This window comes from Dipteris shenzhenensis, chromosome 23 (assembly GCF_047967505.1).
Source record: "Dipteris shenzhenensis isolate YYH24624 ecotype China chromosome 23, Dip_SZ_1.0, whole genome shotgun sequence".
Classification (NCBI taxonomy): Eukaryota; Viridiplantae; Streptophyta; class Polypodiopsida; order Gleicheniales; family Dipteridaceae; genus Dipteris; species Dipteris shenzhenensis.
In genome coordinates, this window is record NC_141618.1 from 54,522,835 (window position 1) to 54,542,882 (window position 20,048).

Here is a 20,048-nt window from a genome sequence, read left to right on the forward strand (position 1 = left end):
GCTCCCACTTAAGGCTAAATGCAAACAAGGTAATACTTTTGGAGCAGCAAGCAGCTATTTGATTTTTTGGGGAGGGGCCAGGACTATATACATTGAGATGTAAATATTATTAAATGTATGCTGCTTACGGCATGGCATGTGGAATCACAGATCCAAATCTGTTGACTGATTGCGGGAAGAAACATCTTCTTAGAACAGCAAGGCCAATGGGGCCTATTGTGCCATTGATAGAGGAAGAAGAAGATGTAGAAACTTCATCAAAAAGGGCTCGGCTGGGGGATGTCTTAGGTCCAGAGCAAGAGAGCTAGATTGTTCTAGTTCTAAAAATGTTTCTTAATATTTCTTGATACTCTTATTGAAATGTAAATATATATTGAAAACATTTGTATGGGACATACATGAAAGCTCTTGTTCTTTTAAAAACTTTTGAAGTTACTTTGAAAACATTAGTATGGGACATCTATGAAAGCTTTTGTTTTTTAAAATTGTTTTGAAGTTACATCATTGTTTCATAACTTGTATTTCAATGATCAATTTCCTTCCACACTCTGCCCTATCTTTGTCGTTGTCTTAGCCATTCAGCATGATTCTGCCTCCCCTGTGAAGAGACATACAATGATCGTCTCCGTTCAGCCTGCATGTCTCTTATTGCACATGACACAGCTAATTTAGACTGTTTGATCTTCACACGAGCCCTCACTTGACTCTGCCTATACCACCACTGACATAGTTGCTTCATGGGATTACTTTTCTTTACTCCTCCTCCATGTTGAGTGGCCCTTTGATAGGCACAACATGCTTGCCAATGAGATCTTTCCATGCTTTGGGTAGACCAAATCCCAAGCTTCCATACTCCTCCACAAAAAAGGGTCCATGTGCATGCAAAATGTGCTACAAATGCTCAACAACAATGAGACATTTAGTATCGTTCAATATATCTAGAACAACAAAAAAAACTCAAAGCTGTATGTATTCAAGTAATAACCATGTATTGTGTCAAGTTTGTCGCATCCCATGCCTTTTCATAGGTAGTGTAGAACTCTGTCAGAACTGCCTCAAATTTCTCAACATCCCCATCTTCAAATCTGGCTTTTTACAACAAAGGTGCTAGGCAATCAAGTGCCAACCATGCTCTGGCCTTTGCCACCCTTGCTTGTCCTAAAGAGCCTCGATTAGGTACAACTGCATGAAGCTTTCTCCACACCTCAAATTCTGTACCTAGGCGACCTCCCTGGGTATGATTAGATAAAAACATTCTGGCTTTTGCACCTCCAAAACATGGTTTGCTAGGAACGTTTCCTATCTTCCTCGATCTTTTCAAGTCCTTCTCAATCTTCACTTGACCACAATGCAAACCTGCATCTAAAAGCACTTGCTCTATTTTTTTAATAGTTCTTTCACTCTCTAATGTTGGTTTCATAATCCATGCAAATTCAACTTACATGTAGACTAGTTTCTCAATTATTCTAACCAGCACATGCAAAACACAAATATGAACTTTGATCAAAGGGATAGCGAGAATTGGATCCCAATTAGGATCCACTCTTGGAGCATCACGATTTGGGGCTTGACGCCTATTATTATTTGCATTTACGGATTTCCATTCTCTCTCTTTTCCTCCTTTAGAGACACCTCGTTCGGCCATGCAATACATGCAAGGATACTTGGCCATTGCTCCTTGGGAAATACTAAACGTTTTTGACAGACTATCCGCGTATGTAGACGCGAGTTTGACAGATTTAACGGGCTTTTACACGCGATTACAGAGAAATAAAAAAAATCCCGAGAGTGCCTTTTGGGCACCTGGATGCTGTTCCAGCATTCCACCACCCAAAGGCACTCTCTGGAATTTTTTTTGGTGCATTGCACCATCGACGAGGAAGATTTAGATTTAGCACAGTGTGATTATCAATTCAAGAACAACATGAATGCATACATTGTCAATACACAAATCAAGACAAACATACTATCAATTCACGATTCAATATTACTATCAAAATTTAATGTGTACAAGGGAGTCCATATGTCAAAGTAGCCCATGGCTTCAATTAGAAACAAATATATACAAAAGCCCATGGCTTCAGTTACAAAAATTTATATACAACGACACTCGACATTATTCTGACCACCACTACTCAGAGGATGATGAAGATCCGCTGCTCCCTCCATGATCAGAGGAGCTCGCATCGGTATATTCCGATGAGTTGTGCTCATGTCCAACAGGAGCAGTGGCGGGAACATCAGCAGTGGCGGGTGGATCATCAGGGGCAGGAGCATCAGCAGGTGCAACAGCAGCTTGTGCCTGTTCAAGTAAAATATTGTATGTAAGTATATATACATATATATGTAATTCAATAGTACAAAATCATTCATTTAGAGTTTCAAGTACGTACTTGTCGACCGTATGGTCTCATGGCCGCGTCAAATTGTGCTTCCGTGATACGTCCCTCGGTTCTGAAGATGGCCCATGTGTCGCGTCTGCTATGCCGACGAGCATACCCAGTCTCGTGGGCTGTGGGCCTCCTCCCCATAACCCATCGCTGTAACATAAGCAAGACAATTTGTAAGATCAAAACAACCATAGAATCAATGAATTAAGTAAACAATCAAATAAAGTGGCAAGTTACTTACGAACTCTGCCTCCCATGACTCGACGCCGCCAGATCCGAAATGCGAGGATCCAATGGTCTCCATCTGGATCCGTCGTGCCTCCACATGCTGGCTGCTCTTCACGCCTCCCTCTGCGTGCTTCTTTGCCTCCTTCCACTCGCGTTTGTGTGCAGTGGCAAGTTTCTCACAAGGATAGCCACCCGCAGCTACATTGATCCCATCATCGTACGCGAGCTTCTTAAGGTGTGTTACGCAAATAACATAGTCCATACATTGTAATATGGTATTCCATTCATCATAGGCCGTGGGCCAACAAGGGTAAAGAGCAACAAGGGTAAAGAGAGGGCAAAAAGGCTAAAAGGCTAGGGTTAGGGTTGAACCTCCCTTCAAAAGGTCATTGTATAAAAGGCAAGGGGGTTGACTTTAGTCTACATTCTTGCTTGTTGGAAGAGTGGAATAGAGAACAAGGTTACCTCCATTGTGTTGTGCCTTACTTCTTCACCTCCATCTCTCTTCCATTGTTGCTACGCTTACGATCGATTCACCCTTCACCACGCTCACGATTCTCCCCCTCTTACCCTCTTTCCCATCCCCCTTACGATCGCGTAGTAGCATGAGTGAGAATCCGAGGACGATGTTCGTGACACCATCGCAGCTCCATCATTGACCAGCTCTCACAAGGAAGTGGTGAGGAGGTGAGCTCTCCGAGCGGCTATTGCAAGATCCCCACGACACGTTGGTCTCCGTCAGGAAGGCTTAACAACTTTTGGCGCCGTTGCCGGGGAGGTAAGCAAGTAGCTTAGGTCATTTGATGTTGTTTTCCTCGTTATTACCCTTTATAAACCGTTAGTTGGTTGCAAAGGCGAGTAGGGAAAGAAAGAATGGCCAGCGGGCTGGAAAATGAAAAACGAGTTTATGTTGTGTTGTTTTTGTTTGTTTCAAGCTTAGATCTGTAAAGAGTAGGTTTAGAGCATCCAAAACGACCTATCACAGTCAGCTTTTGGGCTAGTTTTGACCCAAAAAGCGGGTGTGAGGTCAAAAACCATCATCTTGCATTTCCAAATTTTTTGTTGTTGTTTTTGGTGTTTTTAAGCTCTAGGTAGTCAGTAGAGCACTCACACATCACTGTGCACAAAAAACAGATAGCAAAAAGCACAAAAAAATGAGCCAAAATGACCAAAATGAGGTCGGATTCTTGGGCGCTGCATTAGTGTTCTAGGGCGCTAAAATAATCTGGACGCTGCATTAAGGCCCAACAGTCACTGACAGCTGTCAGTACCTACCTGTCAGCACCAACCTGTCAGTCATAAATGTACCTACCTGTCAGTAATTAATGCATCGGCGCTGCATTAATTTAGAGTTGATTTTGCCTAAATCCAGACTTGATACAGTGAACCCGAATCTTAAGTCACCTAATCACTCACCAACCTGTCAGTAAGCCAGCTAATGCATCGGCACTGCAATAATTTATTGCAGCGTGATAATTCAACTGATAGTGTCTAAGTGTTTCACAATCTGATCAAGTCAAAAATCAATCCAGAGGGTCAACCAAGGCCAGAATTCCAGGGCGCTGCATTAATTATTGCAGCGCGCTGCAATAAATTATTGCATCATAGGCAGCCAAGATTGCACATTCACTGATAGTTTTTCATACACTGACTAGAGAAAAGTGAGCTGATCAGAAGATCAAGTGCCAGGGTGAGAAAATTCCAGGGCGCTGCATTAACATTATTGCAGCGCGCTGCAATAAATTATTGCATCAGGCATATGCATCAGACCCTACAATAGTGAACATTCACAGAGAAAAAGTGCACTGGTCAGTCAGAGTGAAGGAAAAGCCCAAATTAGTCAGGGCGCTGCAATAATTATTGCAGCGCGCTGCAATAATTTCCTGCACCAGAACTATGTAATTTGACAGTAGCAGCCTGAACAGAGTGCCAGCAGAACCCCAGCTCCATCCGAACCTCATAATCATACATGCACCTTAGGTCCGGACGTACTCTAGGACCTGAAGTCGCCCCAGAAGATAGCGCGTCAAACGTAGACTTAGAGGCCATCTTGGGCTCTAGTCTAATTGGTAGGGAGAAATCTTCTTTGAATAGTACATCATCTATGCTAGGACCTTTGTTCGAATACGAATCAAGCACAGACGACACCATGAGCATGGAAGATAACACAACCAACCCTAGGGAGATCCAAGTATCCATCGCTCAAAACACAGGGACTCAGTCCCCAACACAGTCAACTTCCAGTAGAATTTACGAAGGAATATCAAATTTCTTTGGAAGGTTTGACCCAAGAGCCCAAATGTTGGATAATACAGAAGACATGAATACATTGGCTCGTACAACCCCAGTAACTTCAGGACCTCCTGTTGTTACGGAGCACACGGCAAGGGTGATGTTACCACCTTCTGCCCATGATCTACAAGCTCAGAACATACACGCCGAGGGTGGACCAACCTACCGATTTGATTCGGAGGCAGGACCATCCAATCCACCAGGGAGTTATAGATCATACATGAACATACCACCGATGGAGGCACATGCTGAAGGAATGCCTCACCCACCAGGGCGAGTGCCATATTTCCAGGATAGATCTCCAATGGTACGACCACCAGTCACAACGATGGCTTATCAAGGGCCGGCACCGAGGTTTAACCCAGTGTCGGTAGGACCTACATTCACGCCAATACGTCCCACAGTGAGCCCACCACATGAAATGCCAAGCACCTCGTACTTTGTGGATCCTCACTTGCGACATTTTCCAAGACCGGTCCAACCCCAGCAAGCTTATAACCCACCACAACCAACACATCCACATCCAAACCAACCACACGTGCCTTATCAACAGCCACCTCCTATTCATCAGACAGTATTGTCGGATGATGCGCTTAGAACGTTAGTACAAGCAATAGGAAGGGGGGCGCCAGCGCAAGCTGCATTTCCTGTAGCTAGAGAGAATCATGGATCTAGGAATAGATCCATAGCCATTGCCAAATTGATAACGAAATTCCATGGAGAGGGTGATCCAATCACGTATGTTGAACGATTCGAACAAATATGTGCAGCCTTTCGATGGCGACAAGATTGGAGCCTTCGGAATTCAATTGGAGGGCAAGGCAGGCGCGTGGTATCGAGCGTTGAAAGATGAAGAGAAAGAGACGTGGGAAACGTTGAGAGGGTCGTTCATTTTGGAGTATTCTCCAAAAGGTCTGAAGTGGAGCCCTGTGAATCAATTGAACCAAGTCAAACAGGGAAAAGATTCCTTGCGTGACTATATTGCAAAAATCAAACATTTGAACGCAAGGTGCGAGCCTCATGAAAGGCTCAGCGACGAACAGCTCTTACCTCGATTTCTACTGGGGTTAAGAAGTTCGAAACTGCATGACCAACTCACGGTCTTAAACATCACATCATTTGAGGCATGCAGTAAGGAAGCAATCAGGCTAGGAGATAACATGAGAGAGGGTGACGAAACTGTAAATACATATGTACCCTCGATCGTGGGATCCAAGGATCCTGATGCTAGTTCATCCAAGGTCTCCAGGGAGCAATCCAAGGAAGCCAAGGATATGAACATAGATGAGCTTGCAGATTTAATAGTCGCGAGACTAAACCCTCAATCGAAGAATGCGGCTCATTGAGACACACACGGAAATGTGCACCTATATCCACGTAGGGACATGGTATGGTGCAGTGTATGTTCAGGGAACCATCCCTCGAATGAGTGCCCAAGGTTGAGAGCAAGACCACCAGCCTTGTGGTGCGGACACTGTAATAGATGGGGAAATCATGATACGCCACAGTGTAGATACCCCAGAATGTTGCCACCAGCGCAGACACAGACCTACCAACCAAGGCCGCAACAATTAGCATTGCCAGCTCCACCAGTACAATCGAATCAATATATGCAAGGAGCTAGTAGTGTTAGACCAATACCATATCAATCACAAAACGTGCCATTACCACCGCCAATCGTAGGACCTCAACCACCGTCACCTAGAATCACGCCAATGAACCAAGTGATGGTGGAAGAAATGTCCCAGGGATAAATGGAACCTAACCCGCAGATCACCGAAACCTACGCCGAACAACCGGTTATCACGCCTGAGGACGATGAATATATGAGTTACCTCAGCCATTATGTTGTTCAGGGTGATCAACATATCCCAGTCTACCAGACAGCGCCAGTTAACGCCAAGGCTAGGGATATGAATAGTACAACCACGAGACCACCAATCCAATGCTACAAGTGTAATGGACCACACAAGGCAAATGAGTGTCCACAGAAAGCGCAAGCGGGACGACAGATCCAATGTTATGGATGCGCGGGACCTCATTACTATAAGGATTGTCCATACAGACACACAAACGCACCCCCAGTTACGCCTGCGGTCGCTGCCAATGTTCCATTGTGTAGTGGCTGTGGCATTGACCATTTGTATAAGGACTGTTCAATGAGACGAGCTCCTGTTGAGGCTTCAAACCCAAGAACGACAAGTCTTAATTTGTTGGGGATTGAACGCGGACGCATCGCTCAAGTATCTCTGAACGCAATCACTCGCATGCAAGCCAAAGCGTTCACGCGCGAATTGCATAGGAAGGAGAGACAAGGTCAAGCTGGAACATCACAGAATCCAAAACCCAAGGCAAACCCAACTAAAAAACAAGCGATTAAAGTGGGTAAGGGTAAGGATAAAGTGATTGTGCAAAGTGGCTCTGATGAGGACACGGCTACGGTCACGACCACAGAAACCACAGAGAGCCTAGAGAGGAAGTCCAGTCAAAGTAGCAAAGGAGAGGAAGGTCTAAGACAAGAAGAAGCACGAGAGCCAAGACCAAGCACACCAAGCGGATTTCATGAATATCCCAATCCTATTAAGGAGAAGGAGAACTTGGTGAAGGCTAAGGCTCTAGTAGAGGAGTGTCAAACAACGAGGGAAGAGCCCAGGGCGCAGATTGACATTAAATTCCCACCAAATCAGAAGTACCCAACCAACCGAGCACCAGTCAAGATACCCTCCATTATAGCAGAAACGAACGAGGATCATATGTCAAATGATGAACCTCTGCTTATGGATCGTATGTTTGACGAGGATCCAGCTATGGAACGATTAAGACATGAGGGTCTACACAACCCACATGACAATTTAGATAGACAATCTGATGGCATTACAGTGCCAGGTGGACCTAGAGATGTCGCAGGACTTGCTGCATTTCTATCCATGGAAGTCAAGATGCCAATTGCTTCATTGCTAAGGGGAAACCCTACATTATGGCATGACTTGTCAGATTGGATGAATGGACACCTCGATCCAAGGACGGATGCTCAGGAAGAAAATTGGACAAGAGAAGAGTCAAACTCAGAAGAGGATACACAGATGGTGCCTATCAATAAGTTAGGCCAATACTTTGAGAGTGATGACTCGAATGCAGTCATTCCAATATCGTATCATCAAAGGAAGGTGGAAGCCATCCTGGATGGTGGTGCTGGAGTGAGCATTATGACCAAACAGTGTTGGGAGAAATGGGGAAGCCCGCCCATGGAAAAAACCTCATTAGTAGTCAAATTGGCTGATGGGACCACTACAAGGCCAGTAGGGGTAGTGAAAGACTTAAAGGTTAAAACCTTGGGTCTCACTTATCACGTATGGTTTGTGGTCATGGACTTCAAGAATCCAATTGACTCATATGATATCATCCTAGGAAGACCATTCCTGAGAGCAGCAGGAGTTGTGCATGATTGGTCATCAAACACACTCTATCTCAGGAAGGATGCTTCAGTAACGAAAGTGGACTTAACAACGTGGAAATCTCGTCCACTAGGCGGCAACTTGTTTGCTGCTGAATCAGACACGACCACAAGAACCACAACTGTCAACCAGTTCGAAGCGGCCAACGAGAGAGTGATGGGAGGTGATGCGGATGAAACATGGTACGCATCTCTACCTAAACCAGAGTACTCACATAATTGGATGCATTTACTTGCAACCATCGACATACCTGAGAAGCGAGGAACTCAAATGGTAAAGGATGAGAGCGGCTCAGAGGGTACAATAGTCCCACTCCGCATGATCAAGCTTGTGGAGCAAGCTCGCCAAGAAGCTATAGACAGGGAAGCTAAGGAGAAGTCCAAGAGGATGACCTTGTATAAAGGCACCTTGGAGGGCCAAGACTTGGGGGACGATGAACCACATATAGAACCGGCTAGAATTCCCCTAACACTCAAGATCACGGAAGAAGCCACGTTTGGCTTGGAATCATTGATAGACCCAGGCGCAAGCCATAATTTCATATCCTTTGAGGCTTGGCAAACGCTGCCAAAGGGGAGCATGGTTCCAACCAATGCGACAGTCACAGCGATTAACGGCACACGGACGAGGCCCATAGGATACGTTACTTTGGATGTTATAATTGCTAAACATGTGTTGCAGGTACGCTTCTATGTGATGCCTGCAGGTACCATGGAGGAACACGTCATCCTAGGTTGCACGTGGTGCTATCTTACGAACTGTCAAATCGATTGGCATAAGAAGCAAGCTAAGATGGTGTACAAAGGCAATGCCGTGCAAGTGCCGTTGCTACAAGAGGGCACATTGACACAACCATTAATGCCAACAAGTTGTGCTTCAACCAACGATAAGGGTAAAGGTAAACAGATCCTAATACCAAACACCTCACCCTTAAAATCCTCTCCATCTCCACCGTCTCAACCCACCCCCTCCACAACACAACCTCCACACACACAACCTCGTCAGAAGAGCACGCCTTGTTCACAAAACACGACAACATCAATAGCGACAAGGTGGATTCCCAAGAACTTGCTCCAAGTTCAAGGATACTTCCAAGGCGAAAAGGATGTATGGATACCACGGCAACCTCGTCATCAGAAGCCAGCATCTCCCTCGCAACCTAAACCCCGACAGCGCAAGGCTAAGAGAGCACCATGCCAAAGGAGGACGCATCAACGATGGGTGCCAGTACCACTACTGGAGGGCCAAGGTTTTTACCAAGGCAACGATCAGATATGGGTACCCAAGCGAACAAAGACGGTTGCTACAAACAAAGGCCAACACGACAACAAGCAGCCATGGACATCAGAAAGGACAAAGATGGTATGGGTACGGAAAGACAGAAATGCTATGGATCGACCATGCCCATCACCACCAACACACGTACAACACAAGAGAGCAGAACCACAAGAACCTACCTGGAGAAGGGTAACACCAAATGCCACACTTCAAAAGGTAGAACCACAAGAACCTGCTCGCAAGGACAAAGGGAAAGCCAAAGTAGTGGATGTCACAACCATTGCGTCATCGTCGACATCTACGACTTCTACGCTAGAAGTATCGAAGACCAAGTGGGTAGTTAGGCCTAAGGTAGTAACACAAGAACCTACCGTGGGTAAGACTAACTATCAAAACCCGAAACCTCAACCCACAGAAGCAAAGACAGAACCACAAGAACCTACTTCCGCAAACGAAGTAGAATCACAAGAACCTGTCTTGCCACATGACAGTGCAAGGAACGAAAGAGCTGATATTCTCCCAGATACAAATTCAATGCTCAAGGACTTTGCACAGTCAGTTCTCGCTACGGCATCGCAAGTTCACATTCCACAAGCAGTCACGATGTCGGCAAAGAGGTATGCCACTTGGGTTTTTAATGCATTGCCATAAACCAAGTGATGCATATCAACAAAGTCATTAAATAGGTCTGACTTAAGCTAGGACACCATTTTTGTCAAGCCTATACTCTAGGGTCCTTAGCTATAAATAACTGCACAAGGGCAGGGCCATTTTATGCACAAGCACTCACAACGCAAAGTCAAGCCCAGTCCAGGTCCAGGTCGAGTCATCAAAAAGTAGGTGCTAGGAGCACACCACCTTTATCAAATAGCTTAAGCACTTACTAAGGTCAACACATTCCTACACACACACACACCTGCCCAATCACAAACGTTGGAATGAATGCACCTCAACCAAAAGTCAAAGGGGTCAAGCAAACAGGAAAAAATCAGATTGTAGGCTGCAGAGACCAAGGTTATTGCAGCGCGCTGCAATAATCAAGGTCATCCAAAAAAATGATGATTTCAAGTTTTCTTGCAACTCAGTAAACTCCATATGCAAGGTCCAACACAACAATTGCCCAAGATCAGCTCAGTAAGGGGACCAAATCAGGGCGCTACAATAACACAGCAACGCATCGCAAATGTCATCAACTTCATACCAAAAGTGTCACCAGGCTCATAAGGGATCTCTACAATGCCAAGGAACCCTTGGATCACCAAGCAAAGACTTGCAGCAGTCAAAAATTCTGGACACTGCATTAACAGGTTAATGCAGTGTCGTGAAAAAAGTCACCCAGGTAAATGAAGTATATGCATCAGATGCTCAAGTACACATGTTATATCACATTCATTATGTTGATGCACAAAAATAGACCACATGTGCCTCATGATAGGGCACGTTGCATTAAGAGGCTAATGCATTGGCCTGCAAAAGCCTGCATAATAGAGTAAAACAAAGGGTTCCATATGGTCATATTGTACTTCAATAGTGCCATGACAACTCCGAATGGTCAACTGGATGCCTACAGTAGCAAAAAACAGGGACGTTGCATTAACAAGTTAATGCATCGGGGGTTTGACAGCTCACCCAAGAAAGTGACCCACATGCATAGAATGATCAAATAGACAAGAAGTATGTCACTCATAATGTTGTTGCACAGAAACAGGCCACAGGTACATCATTACAGGGCACATTCCAATAATAGTGTAATGCATCGACATATGTCAAAAGGGACAAGTGAAGGACCAAATATACATTTTAAAGCAACAATCAAGGTCCAAGAAAGGGTAGTCAACCATTGATTGCTTGACCTCATCAACAAGCACCAACTTCAGAGGGGCGCTACAATAACCTGATAATGCAGCATGCTGCATTAATTTCATATCAGCTAAAACAGCCTGCACTGCATTATGGTTTTCAACACTGTATGCCGCAATAATATCCAATCCTCCAAAATCACCCACAACTACCTAATGAGCGATCCACGAACCATGTCTTCCGATACGACAAAAATCATCGAAGGCAATCCAAGGTAGTACCATATCCAAGACAAATGAATAAAGAAAACCTTGCTGACGCAATGACCATAAAAAGCCAAAGGAGATATGGAATCAACTCCAACAACAACTAGCCTCAACAACTTGCAAGCGAAATGTCCTGAGTCAATTAGAGAATGCTCCAACAGTAGTTCAGGAACTCAATTGACAACTACAACAAGCTCATGAAGAACACAAAAGGATCAAGAAGCCACATCAGCAATTCACAGGACCTTCCACAAGCTATTTGCCAAACAACAAACATTCTAAACCCACTCAAACTTGACAAAATTCCAAGGATGGAATTTAAAACAGGAAGGGGGGCATGTTACGCAAATAACATAGTCCATACATTGTAATATGGTATTCCATTCATCATAGGCCATGGGCCAACAAGGGTAAAGAGCAACAAGGGTAAAGAGAGGGCAAAAAGGCTAAAAGGCTAGGGTTAGGGTTGAACCTCCCTTCAAAAGGTCATTGTATAAAAGGCAAGGGGGTTGACTTTAGTCTACATTCTTGCTTGTTGGAAGAGTGGAATAGAGAACAAGGTTACCTCCATTGTGTTGTGCCTTACTTCTTCACCTCCATCTCTCTTCCATTGTTGCTACGCTTACGATCGATTCACCCTTCACCACGCTCACGATTCTCCCCCTCTTACCCTCTTTCCCATCCCCCTTACGATCGCGTAGTAGCATGAGTGAGAATCCGAGGACGATGTTCGTGACACCATCGCAGCTCCATCATTGACCAGCTCTCACAAGGAAGTGGCGAGGAGGTGAGCTCTCCGAGCGGCTATTGCAAGATCCCCACGACACATTGGTCTCCGTCAGGAAGGCTTAACAAGGTGAGATCTTTTATTACTTAAGATCTCCCTTATTCGCGTCCTTCCCCATACATCCGAGAATGTCGCGCGTGGGGGATTGGGGTACTGACTATGTACAGACTCTAGGACCTCCCTAACTAATCGGTTATCCTGATCTTTAAATTTTAAAAAACAATTTCTATACATATTTGAAACCACCCCCCGCATATACTCCATCACCTCTTTCCCTCTCGCATCTAGGACTACCCCGCCCCTATCCGTAAACATCGTAGTAAATCACTCCGTCCATCTCTCTCTCCCCCTCCTCATCCTCACTGTCTCCTCGTACACGCCTCCCTCTATGCCCTCTCTCACTGCGTGCCCTACTACCCCCCCCACCAAAGCACCTGCCGCATCCTCCACTCCTGCTCTCCCTACTGCGGCGTCGGCTCTCATCTGTACTGCGGGAGTAGCCATGAGTAGGGGTTGCTATACGTGACTGTGTACGTGACTGTGGCTGTGAGGGAGCACGTGATGGTGGCCGTGAGCCCTCACGTGACGGTACTTGGGAGGGTGTGCGTGAGTGTGTCCGCGCAGGGGTATGTCTCCTCGCCGGACTCGCAGGCATAGACGGCAGTGGAGAGGCTTGTATACTCGGGGGCGCGATGTGACCTGGGAATCTAGGAGGGGGATGGGCATACATGTACTCCGTTAGCTCGACTGGATCAGGATGGTGCCCAAAATGGTTTATCATCTCCATCATCCAAGTGGCGTATGCAAACGGATCGGAGGAAGAGCCTGGATCCATGAAGAATCTGCAAAAGGGCAATTCCCCTTCAATGAACCAAGCAAGAAAGGAGACACCTCTTGGTCAGAAAGGAGAACTTGCAGCTGAAACTGAATATTAGACAACAGACAGAACGTGTGTAACTGCTCGTGCACAAACGCATGTACAGTCGCGTGAAGCTACTGTGTAGAGGGTGGGCACGTTCGTCTTCCGCCTGCACCCTGGATTATATCAAAGAAGGAGGAGAAGTAGGTAAAGCAGGCCATCACCACTTTGCATACTCCCACTGGATGCATGAGATCATTGAAGGGAGCGTTTACTGTTGAGATATCAAGCTCTAGCCCCGATATATCTCCTGGATGACTATCATTTATGTCACCGCCTATGTTAGTTGTACTCGTGGCGTAGTTAGACTACCACGTATGTTTTTGGTTTGGGTTCACATATGAACCACGTATTCTAGGGTTTGACATATAGGGTATTTCCCTCTTCTATTGTATTGTTGTTGTGTGCTAAAGTGAAGAAAGGCTTCAGCCTCCAACCTTGTGTCCTCTCTCTTTTGTGTGTTGTGAAGAAAGCTGCACTTGAGTCTCCTACCTCTCTCCCTCATTCTTTACATGGTATCAGAGCTTGGTTCGTGGTGAGGAGCTCAGGCAGCAAGCAGAGGCAAGAGGAGATCGTGAAACCCTGGTAAGAGGATCAGCATCTCCTTTCTCGTGAGCTTTTGGGAGCATACTGGTGCAGGTACACAGTCGTGAATGCAAAGTGCAAAACCTCAGATTGAGGCACCGTTCGTTGTGGAGCACGAGAGCATTACCTGGAAAAATTAAACTCCAAAGGAGTTTGTGTCGCGAAAATTTCCATTCCGAGACCGTTTTGGCCTCCGTTTTGGCATCGCGAAGTTTCAGCAGGCACTCAAGAGAAGTGGCCGTTTTTGACTGTGTATGCCGTATTTTCGCCTGTGTCTATGCATATTCGTCACTTGAAGTGACTAGTGGTTGCTTGCCACTGCCCCTGTGAGGCTATTTGCAAAAGTTTTGCTATTTGCCCTTGTGAGGCATTTGTTGTGTTTACAGGTTGCTGTTGCAATTCGTGATTTGTAAAATGTCTGAGAATCTGTCTACCATTGTCAGTGAGAAGCTTGACAAGAACAACTTCCAAGCATGGAAGTTTAGGATGACAAACTTCCTTATGGGAAAGGGAGTTTGGGAGTACATCAGTGGTGAAACTGCAGAACCAGTCTTGGGTGCTGCTTCCACTCCTGCTGAATTGAAGGCCTTTAAATAATGGCATGAAAAAGCCAGAAAATGCTTGTATTGGCTGTCTATTAGCATTTCAAATTCTATGATTGTGCATATACAGGATGTAGAGACGCCTAAGGAGGCATGGGATACATTGGTGAAGCTGTATAGCACAAATACCAATGCACGAAAGATGCAGCTAAAGCGGGAGTTGCACAATGTGCAAAGGAAAAATCTGAATATAAATGAGTATTCCTTGAAGGTGAAAGGCCTTGCAGATTCTCTTGCCTCCATTGGAGCACCTGTTGATGATGAGGACTTAGTGTCCGTGACCTTGAATGGTCTTGGGAAGGATTATGCACAGTTTCGGACATCCATTGGAGTCCGTGAAACATTTCCTGATTTTCAGGAACTTATTGCTCTCTTGCTGAGTGAAGAGCAAAGGAATGGTGGTTCAGCCACCTCAACTTATCAAGAGACTGCTTTCTACTCGAATACAGGTAGAGGCAGGGGTAGAGGAAGAGGCCGTTTTGGTGGCCGTGCAGGAAATCAGAACCAGCAGCAACAACAGGAAAACCAGTCCTATGGAGGAGGACGTGGTAGTTCTAGAGGTAGGGGGAGCCAAAGAGGCCGTGGTTCATGGCAAAGGAACCAGCAAGTAAATAGCAGCACAGAATGCTTTTATTGTGGAAAGCCTGGACACAAGGAGAATACATGCTATAAAAAGCAGAATGACATCAAAAGTGGGAAGTTGCAGCAAAGCAACTATGCATCATCAAGTGGGCATGGTGACGACAGAAATGAGCACCTTTTTGTGATGCAGCATATGGTTAACTCCATGACAGGAGATGCTGCAGCTTGCAATGATGTTTGGTATGTTGATTCAGGTGCCTCTAACCACATGACCAGTCATGGTGAGTGGTTTCATGATGTCAAAAATTTGGATAAGCCAGGTTATGTTGAAACAGGTGATGATACTGCGCACCCAATTACGCAGGTTGGTAAAGTGCCATTGGCTATGCAGGATGGCAAAACAAAGTACTTGGCAGATGTACTTCATGTTCCAAAAATCACTAAGAACCTAGTTTCAGTTGGCCAGATGGTTGAGCAAGGTCTGCAGGTTAGATTTAATTCTGATGGATGCTTTGTTGAGGACTTGAAAAATAAGTGCCGCTTGGTTGCAAAAGGCAACAAAAATGGCAGAATGTTCACCTTGGATGTTGATATGCCTGAGGTGAAAGCTGCTATGTTTGCGCATGGGAGAGGTGTCATTGCAGATATTGAGATATGGCACAAGCGCATTGGGCACGTGAATATACAAAGGCTGAAATCTATGCAAACGAAAAACATTGTTGCAGGTTTGCCTAAATTCAGAGTTGAGGGAATGCAAAAGGTATGTGAAGCATGCCAAATGGGTAAGCAGGCCAGACATGCATTTCCCAAAAATGCTAAGGTAAGCAGAAGACCTTTGGAAGTGATCCATTCAGATGTTTGGACAACCAAAGCTGCTTCTATTGGTGGATGCCATTATTATGTGACGTTTATTGATGACTACACTAGGAAGGTGTGGATTTATTTTATGAAGCACAAAAGTGAAGTGTTCAGCCATTTCAAGGCTTTTAAGGCCATGGTTGAAAAAGAGAAAGGTGTGCATATTAAAGTGCTAAGATCTGATGGAGGGGGAGAGTATTTTTCAGAAGAATTCTGTGAATATCTGAAAGAACAGGGAATTCAAAGGAAGTACTCATGCAGGTCTACCCCTCAGCAGAATGGGGTTGCAGAAAGGAAGAACAGGCATATTGCAGAAGTAGGACGGGCGATCCTAAATGAGAAAAACATGCCTGATTATTTTTGGGCTGAAGCAGTAGCAACTGCTGTTTATATTATGAACAGAACCCCCACTGCAGCTGTCCATGGCATGACGCCTGAAGAAATGTATACAGGCCAAAAACCATATATTTCTCACTTGAAGGTATTTGGTTGCATAGCTTATGTTCATGTTCCTGATGAGAAGAGAACAAAGCTAGATCCAAAGGCAGAAAAATGCATCTTTATTGGATATGCTCTGCACCAGAAAGGGTATCGCTGTTATAACCCTTCCACCCGCAAAATGCAAGTGAGCAGAGATGTTGTTTTTGATGAAATGAGCAGTTGGTATGCACCAACTGTTATGGTAGGAGATGCAAATGCAGGAAATGGGAATGCTGCAATAAATGCAGAGCAGCAATCTCAAGCCTTGAGTGGACCCAGAGAGTCCTCTACTAGTGGATCTAATGCATGGATAGGGAGATTGAGATCTAGTGAATCGTCACATGGCAGTCCTGATAGTGTTGTGCAGGTATCGCATAAGGGAAAAGAAAAAGTGGACCATGCTCCAGTGTTTGATGTGTCTGCTAGTAGCTCTCATGTTGATGGAGAGTCAAGTGGCTCTGAAATGAGCCTTGATGAGGAACTTGGGATTCCTTCTGTTGTTACACCTGGTGCAAGGAAAAGCAGGCATGATTTAAAGACTCCTGCAACTGATCCAGTTGTACGGAGGTCCACTCGTATTAAGTATCCAGTTGACAGGCTGAGATATGATGGGTATACAGCACATCACTATGCTTATATGGTCAAGGTTCTAGAGGAGCCAGAGCCCACATGTTTTGAGGATGCAGTAGGGCATAAAAATTGGGAAGCAGCTATGGATGAAGAGATGGCTGCCTTGGATGCAAACCACACTTGGGATTTGATGCCTTTGCCTCATGATAAGAAGGCTATTGGCTGCAAGTGGGTTTACAAAGTAAAGCACAATGCTGATGGGTCTGTTAGCAGGTACAAGGCAAGATTGGTTGCCAAAGGTTTTGCGCAGACATATGGAATTGACTATGAGGAAACTTTCAGCCCAGTTGCAAGGATGGCAACCGTGAGAGCAGTAATTGCTATGGCTGCTGCAAAGGGATGGTCTTTGCATCAGATGGATGTGAAAAATGCCTTCTTGCATGGTGATTTGCAGGAAGAGGTTTATATGATGCAACCAGAAGGTTATGAGGATAATTCACACCCCGATTTTGTATGCAGGTTGCGCAAAGCCTTGTATGGCTTAAAACAGGCGCCCAAGGCATGGTCAAACAAGATAGGGCAATATCTTGTCACTATTGGATTTCAGATTTCCAATTCAGATTTTTCACTTTATGTGAAAAGGACAAACAGGGGGATTGTGCTTGTAGTCATCTATGTTGATGACTTGATTATTACAGGTGATAGTGATGCAGACATTAATGAAGTGAAGCTGCTTTTGAAGCAGAAATTTGAGATGAAGGATTTGGGAGAGCTGCGTTACTTCTTGGGCATTGAGGTTATTAGATCCCCGAGTGGGATATGGCTGTTGCAAAGGCAATACGGTTTGGACATGCTGTCCAAATATGGGATGACAGGCTGTAAGCCTATCTCTATTCCATTGGAGCAGAATGTGAAGCTCAATGCAGAGACAGGTGAGCTTCTTGAAGATATTACTATGTATAGGCGCATAGTAGGTAGCTTGATTTACATGACTATAACCAGACCAGATTTGAGCTATGCTGTGGGGCTGGTGAGTTAGTTTATGCACGCACCGAGGAAGCCACATTTGGATGCGGCTAGGTGCATACTGTGGTATGTGAAGTCCACATTGCATTATGGACTGTTTTATGAAGCTGGGTGTGCATTACAGGTACATGGATACACAGATGCTGACTGGGCTGGTAGTGTCTCAGATAGGAGATCTACTAGTGGTTTTATGTTTTCCCTTGGGAGTGCTGCCATCAGTTGGAGCAGCAAGAAGCAGCCAACAGTTGCCTTGTCGAGCACAGAGGCTAAGTACAGGGGTGCAGCAATGGCTGCATGTGAGGTAGCTTGGTTACGGAAGCTACTTGCAGATATGGGACAGTCAATTCATGCAGCAGTTGTCATTCATTGTGACAACATTAGCAGCATCATGCTTGCTAATAACCCAGTTTATCATGCTAGAATGAAGCACATTGAGGTGCATTATCACTTTGTGAGAGAGAAGGTTCTAGCTGGTGAGATTGATCTTGTCTATGTCAGCACTGAGGAGCAGGTGGCTGATATTTTTACAAAGGCATTGGGTACCGAGAAGCTTCGCAGATTTAGGAGCTTGCTTGGTGTACTTGAGATGGATTTGAGCTTGAGGGGGAGTGTTGAGATATCAAGCTCTAGCCCCGATATATCTCCTGGATGACTATCATTTATGTCACCGCCTATGTTAGTTGTACTCGTGGTGTAGTTAGACTACCACGTATGTTTTTGGTTTGGGTAATCATATGAAGATTTATTTTGAATATATTACATTGTTGTAAATGCATGTAGTGGCATTTTGTAATGGTTTGTATATACTGTAATGTACTATGACATGTTTAAACATAATGTATAATACATTGAAAACATAATGTATAATACATTGAAAAGGAATGGAGTTTTCTGTAGTTAATCCCTGTGTCGCGTGTAATAGAGCGTCTATTATGACAGTGTTTACGTGCATATACACGCGCGTTTACATGTCTTTATACACGTGCCCACTACTGCTTTAGCTTTGCGCGACTATACATGCACCCGTAACATCTCGCGTGTACCAAACGCGTGTATATGGGCTTTGTAACTATATGCGACCATACACGCGCCCGTAACTTGTTGCGTGTACCGAACACGTGTATGGCGGCATTGTCTTGTAGTGATAGTGGAAGGAAGCTCTGTTTGGTTAAAGTACCACTTTAGAATTTCATGGGCCTCTGTTGGAACCTGTCAACAAGAGGCTAGTTAGATTGTCTACAACATGTAATGAATAGCAACATAATATTACTTTTTAAAAAATGGATAGCACCTCACCTCAATTGCAGCCAGCCACCAAATCTCATTTTCGGATTGTACACTAAAGTGCCTCTCATCAGCATTACTGATACTTGCATCCAAAGCTCTATTCATTAAAGTCAAGCTAACCCTTTCCAACTTCTGTCCTTTGATCAACTCACTCTCATCAAGTTTCAAAACAAATATCAGCCTTCCATTGCACTCATGAACACTGATGTCATAAAATTTCACCATAGCCATTTGTAATTTCCGAACATCTATAATGAAATTGTTGAACTTTGTGAGCTCTATGATTTTCTATTCCCCGCTCTTTTTGGTCACTGTCAATGTACTAAACACATGACAAGGCTCTCCAACAAGTTCGACCATTCCCAGTTGAGAATATTTCGAGCTTTGTTCACGTGAATGGTTTGGGAAAGGGAATTACTGTTTTTTTCCCAAGCTTAGAATTGAAACCTTCTTTAACTTTATTAAACAACATCCTATAAGACTTTGTGCTTATGCCAGCCATGTCACATATACCTTGTGCATCTGCAGGAGTGAATGCTTCACTCACCTTCTGTAAGGATTGCTTTGCTATGTTTGATCGAAGTCTTGCAAACTTAGGATTATGTATTGCTAACTCCACGATGTCTTTTGTCAGCACTTTGCC

The 20,048-nt window shown here is 44.7% G+C and overlaps 1 protein-coding gene across 1 annotated transcript; it reads right to left on the bottom strand.

Moving 5' to 3' along the window:
* Positions 1–2,131: 2,131 nt before the first annotated feature.
* Positions 2,132–2,694, bottom strand: LOC147887578 (uncharacterized). Its single transcript, XM_087394002.1, has 3 exons — positions 2,632–2,694; positions 2,394–2,540; positions 2,132–2,302 (listed from the first exon to the last, which is right to left on the bottom strand). The coding sequence occupies exons 1-3, from the start codon at positions 2,692–2,694 to the stop codon at positions 2,132–2,134; spliced, it is 381 nt and encodes a 126-aa protein (XP_087250128.1).
* Between the last annotated feature and the right edge of the window lie 17,354 nt (positions 2,695–20,048).